Source organism: Lupinus angustifolius, chromosome LG05 (genome assembly GCF_001865875.1).
Source record: "Lupinus angustifolius cultivar Tanjil chromosome LG05, LupAngTanjil_v1.0, whole genome shotgun sequence".
Classification (NCBI taxonomy): domain Eukaryota; kingdom Viridiplantae; phylum Streptophyta; class Magnoliopsida; order Fabales; family Fabaceae; genus Lupinus; species Lupinus angustifolius.
Genome location: NC_032013.1, coordinates 10,024,039 through 10,034,169, shown reverse-complemented (window position 1 = coordinate 10,034,169; position 10,131 = coordinate 10,024,039). Strand labels below are relative to the sequence as shown.

General features: G+C 30.7%; 1 protein-coding gene across 2 annotated transcripts; it reads left to right on the top strand.

The window, feature by feature from the left end:
- On the top strand, positions 5,837-8,968 carry LOC109347706. 2 transcript variants are annotated; one of them, XM_019587717.1, is made up of 3 exons: positions 5,837-6,154; positions 7,315-7,451; positions 8,030-8,968. In XM_019587717.1, exons 1-3 carry the CDS (start codon positions 6,035-6,037, stop codon positions 8,796-8,798), a joined length of 1,026 nt encoding a protein of 341 aa, XP_019443262.1. In that variant the 5' UTR covers positions 5,837-6,034; the 3' UTR covers positions 8,799-8,968. The 2 variants fall into 2 exon arrangements, with proteins under 2 accessions (XP_019443262.1, XP_019443263.1); XM_019587718.1 differs by lacking the exon at positions 5,837-6,154 and adding an exon at positions 6,470-6,783.

Sequence of the window (10,131 nt, the reverse complement as noted above, 5' to 3'; positions counted from 1 at the left end):
GAAGAGATGGTATGGAAACCCTTGTGTTTCTGGTGAGAGAAGATGATGATTTTTCACAAAAATAAAATATTAAAAAATAGGAAATAAAATAAATAATATTAAAATAGTGAGACATGTGTCATCGTGCAATTGGTATGAGGAGGGGAGTTATCTCCTCACACCAGGAGAAACATTATTCTCATACTTTAATGTGTTATCATTTCAAGTCAACAATCTCAGATATAATCTCTTAAAGATATTGTGAGTAGACAGTAGTATAAGCTCATACCTAAAAAATAATCATGTTATTCAGTTAAGAATAACATCTAAGATATTTTTATTTCATGGATCAGTTGTTGTTATTATTATACAAAAAAAGAGAATGCAATCTACCACATGCATCAAGCAAGCATGTCACTTTGATTTGGATTGCTAATATAGATAAAGTATGGAGGATGTAAGTTAGAGTTCATATCAATGACTATATTATATTTAATTAAGTTGAATGAAAGAAATCAATATCAAGGATTTCTCTAGCATATTTTTTAATATTGAAGATTATATATAATGAAGTCCATCCAAAACTTCATTCAAAATATATTGATCCAAAACCAAAAAACTTAAACATTGGATATAAGCATTGAATATAACTTATTAACTTTTGTTCCTTTATTATGTATTTACTCTTCAATTATTCAAATGAATTATTAGCCATATTGATGAGCAAACATCTATATTCACTCATTGAGTGGTAGAAAAAGATAAACATTTCAATCTATTTGTTGTAAAACTTGGAGTTAAAAAAATTTCAAAGTAGGATAGATCTAAAAAAAATTGGTTTGTTGTGCAAATTGCTCATTTGGCATAAGGAAGCATTCAGACCGTGATAGGAATCATGTAAGAATCCATGACTAGGACATGATGAGAATCACAATTCTCTCCGTATAAACAAATGAGTTATTAATATCTTCCCTAATACATAATTGACCATCGAGCCTTAGAAATGTAACTAGAGACTAATATTTTCTTACATTTATACTTCTATACTATATATAAAGGAAAAACATGAAATAACTACCACGGTGTAATTTTATTTTTCTATTTTACCCTTAAACATTTTAATTTCTACAAAAAATCATATAATTATATATAAGTATGTAATCACCACAAACCTATTAACCATCTCTCTAGCATTATAATAAAACAAAATATTATAATATAAAGTATCTCTACAATATAAAGTATACTCAATACAAAAAAATATTCTAATTCTCCAAAATAAAATATATAAATTTTGAATTAACATTGTAAAAGTATGAATCACGAAGTGCCTATCACCACTAGTTGAGCATAAAAAGAATTTTCAACAATTTGTCCACAAAAACATAATGGTAACTCTATTATTTTAAAAAAGGAAATAACACATTCATCTTTACTAATGGGTTGGAGTCAAAAAAATACATCATGTCACCTATAAATTTAAATATGACGAGTTTGTAATCTTTATTTATGCAATATTAGCTCATAATAGTACTTACTAATTCAGGAACTATATTAGGTGTTGTAATCTTTAAATAAATAAAAGTAAAGGATGTAAAAAACCATATCACCATAAATTTTTGTAGATAATTAAAATATGTTCTAATTATTTGCCTCAAGACTATACAACACCACATGTCCACATGATTTGGTTCTAGTCATACTATATCACCAAATTTTTAAATAGATTAAAAGCAATAGTTATAGACTTATAGTAATTACTAATTAGTAAATAAATTAATATGAAAGAATAGTCATAAAGTGTTACAATCATGAGTGGGGCAATATTACACAAAGCTTTTGGTGCATCATTCTCTCACCGCGTTACACAATTATATAAAAATTTGAGCATAATACAACTCGTGCCACTTTATTAGACTTTTAGGAGTATAACAAGAAATAGTACAATTTTTTATAATAAATTAATAAACTAAATTAAGAAAATGATATAAAAAAATTTAGTTGAGTTCAGCATCATGATTCGAATCCAAAAGTGGTAGAAATTTTAGAACTACGCTGACAAGGTATTTGGTAGTCTTTTCCCACTGATTCATTTGACTTTCCCATTAACCAATTTCATTGTTTCCTTATGTTTCTTGAACTAATTTCCTTCGAGATACATAATTGTCTTACATGATAAATATTATTCATAAGAATTTTAACTTTTTAATTATTATGAGATCTATTAAGATTTTATACAATTAAACTAACATTTTATTAGTTGTTTACTTCTATGTGGTTTTTACTCTTAAATAACTATTTACAAATTAATTGATTAATCATAATTAGTAAAATCCAAAAGAAAAAAAATATGATTAGTTAATTGTGGGAATATAGACAAATTTCCTGGAATGTGGTAAGAGATACATGTTTAGGACTATGTATAAAAATAATACTACTTGTTTAAGATTTTAAAGTAAACAAATTTTATATTTAGTTTATTTATACATGTTATTTTTTTCTTGAAAAGATTGTTTATATTTAATCATAATTCTTAAAGTTTAAGATAATACTGATTATTTATTTATTAGTATGATGGAGGTCAGATTAGAATTGTTAAATTCATATAAGAGTTGATCATGAAATCCTTGGGTGATAACCTGAAAATATATTCTAACACTCAAGTCAGTATATGTGAAGAACTAAAGATATATAGAGATAATACGGGTGCAAGAATTTATGATAATGTTAAGTGTTAACTTCCTTGTGAGGGGTCTCATTTATTTATAGAAGAGTTCGGCATATCATATTCTCTAGTAGATGCTATTGGTATTACAAACCGTCATGTCCTGTCAGGTCTGCCTAAGACAAACATAAATTGTTTTATCTGTGTCAGGCCGCCCCAACATGCCCATATTGTGGCTATTACAAAGCTTTATCCAATATGGGTCATTTTGTCGCCTGCCCCAACTGTCATAGTCGTGTATATTAGATTTATCATTGCCGCATGACAAAGGATGGCACAGAGCCTGAACAACATATACAACTAAGTAGAAAAAGTTTGCGTTGTTTAGGCAGCATGACAACCATATAGCAAAGGTTTGTGTTGTTAGGGCGGAGTGACAACCATGTAGTAGAGGCATATGGTCCCATAATTTGTTGACTATGTCATGTCATCTCACTATCGTTCTTTATCTGGCTTGGCTAGCTCTTCGAGCATGTCGATAGCTGCTGATAAATAGGAAATTGGTTTATAAAGAACCAAATGATTGCTGCAAACAAATATAAAATGAGTGTTAAATCTATAAGGACTTGCGGAGAACTAGCCTTTTAACAAACAATTGCTACTCTAAGTTGATTTTCGAGGTTGTTTGATTGGTTCTTCTACTCTTTAAATGTAATTTAACTATTATATAAAATTGTTGCAATTTACATGTTGTGATCGAACTTTACTATTCACTATTCATACACACTAACTTCAATCACACAAAATAATTTAGCAATGATTCTTACACATTAAGGGACCTTATGGTAATAAAGGTTAATGTATTAGTCAAATTAGTAGCTTATGCAATAAAACTTTATGTCTAGTAATTAAACTAATAATGTTAAGATATATGAATCATTAAACATATCTCTATATCTAGTAGTCTATGTTTAGAAAGTTTGAGAGTTATTTGATGCTCATATGAATCTATGTCTAACAATAATATTAATATAGGCACACACGTGACATATTAATATAAATCTACGTCTAGAATTATAATAATAAGATGAAATCATAGTTTAGGCTATTAGAGCAAGAAATTTGTCATGAATTCATGCATCCAAAAATCATACAAAGAAGATTGTCACTTTCCAAAGAAGCACTAAGTAGAACGTAGACAACTCATAGAAATCAATACATCATAATTAAATATAAATTGAATCGAAGTGTATACATCATATGGATATTACATTCAACTTCAGTAAGGAGGAAGCTTCTCTAATCATTATCATGAAAAACATAGTAATGATAAAAGGGGAAACACGCACTCAGAAGAGAAGAGATACTTCCTCCACAAGCTTACATTAACTCCTCTAATCATTCCCTCTAGTAATTACATCTTGTTTTCCGACTATATTATCCTATAAGCAAAGGGAAATCGAAAACATGTTAAATTTTACCGAAAATGGTATGTGAGAGCAATTTCGGCCCTACAAAGAGCTTTTCGCTCCCTTTTAACAATTTGATTTTTTAATATTTCGATGGGCGCATAGGAGGTTTGTCAGCGCATCTATTCGTCTGGCCCAACCCTTCATCTAGCTTATCACGATTGTGCTTGACATGATTCCTGCACTAGGCGCAAGTCTGCTGATATGACCCTAAGTTGATTTTTGGTAATCATTGCTCATTTTCACTCTTTAATCCTTGAAATGACATGAAAATTCGAATTATAGGATAATTCATCAAGATGTTAAGTATGAATGTACAAAGTTAGCTTTTAAAAACCAAATTGTGTTAAATTACCTTATGAATAATTTTCACACCTAATAGCTGCACAAGTCGGATCTTGTTTACTCGGTTTTTGGTCGTGACCTGCACATAAATGGCCGATTCATAACATGTCCGAGAACCAGGATGAAACAATTACTATATCATTCATCATTCATACTTAATCATTATTGACTCTAGTACAAACTAACATGTATAAATTTATACATTGCTATGGATAGATATTAGACTGTATATGAAAATCACACTAACATATATAAGCTCATAAATGCAAGTTACTATCTTAGAGTATTCACAATAATGCAACACCTTTTTCGTTTTTAAATGGGCCTCAATGATTATTTTATATTTGTTCCACTTTTCAACAACTTAAGCAACTCAAGTCAAAATCACTTCCAATGGTGCAACTTTATTTCTATTCTTATTTTTTAATAACTTTTTATCTCTTCTATAATAACTTTAAGAATAACTATATTTATCTCTTCTATAATAACTTTTTCTCATTTTTTAATGTCGACTCGCAACTTTAAGAATTGTGTTTATTTAGCTTACCATTACGAAATAAGAATAGGAATGACTCTTTTGTAGTAGTGAACTTAGACGAAGAATGTGTTTGTTTTGATACGAATGGTTTTTCTCTTACCATTGTGTGTGCTTTTATTGAGTTCAAAAGAATGTCAAAGAAATATTTTTATAATAGTGGAAAACCAATTTTATTTTTACTTACAAAATTAAAAAGCATAGCACTGACAAAACTTTATACACCACCCATTCATATCATCTTCAATTTCAATTCAAACCTTTATGCAATTTAATGTTTTGTTCTTTGGAGTACTTTTTCTTTCCTGTTTTTCATTTAAAGATTGAAACATTTATAAATTTTTTTGGCTGAAAATCATTAAAACATTGACTAAAAAACTTAAAATAGGAAATCATAAATAGTTAGCATTTAACATAATATCTATAATATATAAAAGTTAAAGATGATATAATTATCACTATGGACAAATTTTCAACTCCCTATTTTGCCCTTAATATTTTTTAATTTTACAAAAATATTATATAATTCTAAGTAATCATCATTAACACAATAATGATTTATATCACATTAAGTTAGACATTATAATAATATATATAAAATTATAACAAAAGTATCCCAATATAAAAAGATATTATAATTTTTTAAAAATAATATATATAAAAATAGAATACTTAATATCATAATACAAGAATATGCAACTTATATGAAGTGTGTATCCTCATGTTACTTTATATAGTTCATTGTATATATATATTATTTTCAAAGTTGAGTTTTGAATAAATTCTTTTGAATAAATTCAAATTACTGCATTGTTGAAGCTTATTAATTAAGAACCCAAACCATTCTCTCTCTATCAATGAACTCTTAACACAGAAACAAACCCTCTCACCATTCTTCAACTTTCAATCCTTTTCTTAGTCCAACATCACATTTTTCTTTGACCCTTTTCCACTTTATACCTAATTCCACCATCAATTGCATGCTTCAGATTCTGTGTGTCTGAAATAATAGATCTTTTTGTCGGTGGTTGATCGGAGCAGATGTCACCGTCGAATGAGTTTCAGAACAACGGCGGCGGTGGCAATGGGTTGAATTATATTGAGCACCAGGTTTCAAATTTTGACACTCTTGCTGGTGTTGCTATTAAGTATGGTGTTGAGGTATAACTTTTACTGTTCCTTAGTTATGTGAAAAATGCTTTTTTTTTTTGTGGTTATTGGTTTCTGATTCTGAACCTGAAGTGCCTTATTGGGTTATTTTTTTTGAAAAAGAAATTTTTTTTTGGTATACTTTTTTCAATATGCAAATGCTGTTCAGTTTTAAATGGATTTAGTTGCATATGAAAAAGTTCATGTCTTTTTTTGTTATGTTGTGTTTTTCAAATTTCCAAAAGTTTTTGAACTCGTGGAAGTTATGTGTGTTTGTGTATTTTGTTTTGTTTATAGTGTTTTTGTTTTTTGTTTGTCCTTTACCATCAAATTGATATGGAGAACCAATAAGAGCCTTAAAATTTCGCCCAATGATTGATAATGTTAGTTCCAAAGGACAAGCATCTATATGAGTGGTGTTACATTTTTTAAGGTTCTAGATTGTTTGAATAAATTTAATCAATGATTTATCCTTGGAGTTTCATTCTCCACTTTTAGGAAGTTCTTGGTGATGAGTGAAATGATTGTGGGTAGGGGATTGATGATGGGAATGAAGTGTCTCGAGTTTTCGATATTGTTTTGTGGAAGAAGATGGGGAAATGGGAACAATGAATTTATTTTCTTCAGCCTCCTGTCTGAATGTAGGAAGGGAAGAACAACTATTATTAAATTCTCGATTATTCATTATTTGGATTTGTAATATTTAATCATTGCTTTAAAAACCACTTAATAGCTAGATATAATGCATTCTCTTTTAGATGTGCCACTATATGAGATGTCGATGATTTCGTAATGTGGAGGATCACATTCACTAAAGAGAGTGCATAGTTTTTTTGAGTATGCATACACCTCAATTGAATTGTTTGAGTTAAGAGTTGTTATAGAGAACCAGTGAACATGTTCACCACTGAAATAATTACTAAAAGTTCATATTACTTGGCATGTAACTATAAATGTACTCAATTTTTTACGTTATTATTATTATTATAATGTATTATTGCATTACTATTATAGATGGGTTAGGTGTCTTTGCCCTTGCTTTGTTATGTTAACAATGAGGCTTATCCTGCAAATTTATAGTTTCTATAAAAAAATGCTTGAATTACTGCTACATGGGCTCTGATAACATGATACTGAAATTTTCGAATGTAAACTCCCTGTAAATGATTCAGGTAGCAGATATCAAAAGAATGAATGGGTTAGCCTCAGATCTTCAAATGTTTGCCCTGAAGACATTGAGAATTCCGTTACCAGGACGACATCCACCATCTCCAGTACCCAGTTTGCCTAATGGACATGCCAAGCAAGGGTAATATATACTCATTTTTTTGTTTTCCTTGTCATGGTGCAACACTTTAAAATCATTTGTCATGGAAGCTTTTGCAATGCCCTCTATAGTCTATAGTATATTTTATATTCCGTATGTGAATTTTGTTTTTGTCGGGTGTAGAATGTCATACACCCATAGCCACCTACCACTTTTTTTAGAGTTAGATAGCAGCTCTAGCTTCTAAAGTTGCAACTTACAAGTGCTTAGTTTAGTCAACAGCCTTTGTGTGCTGCTAGTTTCTATTTACTGCAGTTCACTTTTATATGTTTTCAGCTGATATTTTGTACTAATGTTGATTTTGTCGGATTTTGTTTGAGTTAAGTTGTAAATTTAATATGGTCATTCTAACATTCCTTTTTGACTTGCCTATTAACTGCTCTTCGTATTTTATAATGGATTACATAATTTTTTTTACTGAATATTTTAAGTGCAATGAATGTAATAGCTCATGTGTTTCAGCAGATAGCATGGCGTTACTTAGCGGTTACTTGAATTTAAAATACTGTGCTGGATTACTGAAACTCATTTTTAATTGAAACTTGTTGCATTGATGATAGCTTTGAAAGGAGATCCCCACCCAGAGGTAAAGCTGGCATGAAGGAACCTCTTAAGTCCCTAAGACATAAAGCACTCGAAGAGGAGATTTCTCCAGCTATGATGATTTTACGGAAATATTATGGACTCAAATCTTCAAAGTCTAGAGATACATTTGAAGGAATGAAAATGGCAGCTTATATATCTGCAAGTTCAGATCATTCCGGAGATAAATGGCTTCCGAAAGCCTCACCAATTTCAGACTTTCCGTCAGACCACTACCCCAAGTCATCCAACCCAGTGTGTGATCTACTGACTGGAAATGATGAAGTGCCTGAGTATGTGCCTCTTTCAGAAATCGGCAATGCGGGAGGTGAGAAGTCTGATGAGAAATCTGTCCGCAGACGTCCAAAAGCTGAAATTGATAGTGGAGGTGGTACACCTGAAAGGATCTCGGAAGAAGGAAATAGTGGTGGTTCAAATGGATTTTCTTCAACAGGAAAACCATTATCTGGGAGGACAAAATCAGCTAGTCGAGCAGTGCTGTTTCCTGAGTCAGAATCAGGATGGTTAGACTCTATTGCAGTGGGGTTGGGAGATTCTATATTGACCGATAGGTTTTCCGGAGTGCGCAAATCATCAAGTGCATCGAGCCTAAGGGAGCAGGAGAAGATCAATTCAGCAGCAACAGTGTGGCCACCAAGATGGAGTTTGAAACCAGATTTGCAAGCAGCCATTGATGGCTTACCTATCCCAATAACCTGCCTCCGGGGCAAAACCGCCATTGATTAGTACATACTCTTTCCTTTGGAGCAAATTACTTATTTGACATCACACAATCATATATTGCAACTAGGTACAACTCTTTTGGGCAAGTAAGCCACCAAAGAGTTAAAGAAAGAGAAAGACATTACCTGGTTAGGGTATTTATTCTAGGCATAGAAGAATAAAGGGCGAGCTTCGCCACAATGTTAAGGTTGCTTATCTTGTAACTTGGACATTATTGGTTCAAATCCTGGAAATAGCCTATTCACTTGTAATGGTAGGATTGTGTACATCTATCCTCCCGATTAGAAGTGTTAGTTACAGATTAATATACCAATAATGGTAAACACACCTGGATTAGAAGTGTTAGTCACAGATTAATAGTCTCCTTTGTTAAATGTTGAGTCAAGTAAGTGAAAGTCATTCTATTCAGTAGTGCTTAATGGTATCAAGCCATTATTATCTTATACATTGTTTATGTATTTATAACTTTTTTTGTGTGCCTTTGAGACCCCTTATACTATAATACCATTAAATTGTGCAAACCATGTTCCATTGGCATTATGTACCGGCTTTACGTTTTGTATTATTTAATAAGATAAATTCTTCCATCTGACATACATCCATCTGATTTTGATTCTTATTTGGGACTCTATCGAGAGAACAATAAATTTGAGTCTTATAACTATACATAAATAAATATGATTAAAAATTAGTTATTGGTCTCATAATAGTTATGTATTACTTCTTTTAATTTTAATCATTAAATAAGATTCAATAATCTATATTAATTGTTCATATTTCTCACAAGAGTACATTGTTTTCATGTAAGTGGCTTCCGATATGAATGTATGTGAACATAATGGCATTGTTCATTGAAACATGCCTATATCATAAAAACCTGTGATTTTTATTGTAGGGTAAGTGAAAATTTCATTAAATGTGCTTCCACAATCCACAAGACCGTAAAACAAGTAAAACACAGATTATTTAATGTGTGATTTTGTAAGGTAGAAGAAATGTCAAACAATGATTTGTACGCAACTAATTTAATGGAGAGATTGGTTCACATCTTGTCCCCCCCTCTACTACATGTGATAGTGATAGTCACGTGGCTGAATGACATTGCCGACACATTCATATTGAAGAATTATGTGACTCCAATTATCGGAGACAATTTCTTATATGCTTTCAAGAGGGTGACTCTCACCGATCTAGGAATTCAAATTTTGGAAATATGCTATTTATATTTACAATCTCAAACTCCATTAAGTAAAAGTCTTATATTCTAATCATCCAATAAAAATATATGCTTTCAATTTTTAGAAATTATTTTCTAGAGACAAATAAGGAACAAAAA

Coding starts and splice junctions, on each gene's coding strand:
- LOC109347706 (XM_019587717.1), top strand. CDS start 6,035: ATGTCACCGTCGAATGAGTTTCAGAACAACGGCGGCGGTGGCAATGGG. Junction 6,155..7,314: donor CTATTAAGTATGGTGTTGAG/GTATAACTTTTA, acceptor TAAATGATTCAG/GTAGCAGATATCAAAAGAAT. Junction 7,452..8,029: donor AATGGACATGCCAAGCAAGG/GTAATATATACT, acceptor CATTGATGATAG/CTTTGAAAGGAGATCCCCAC.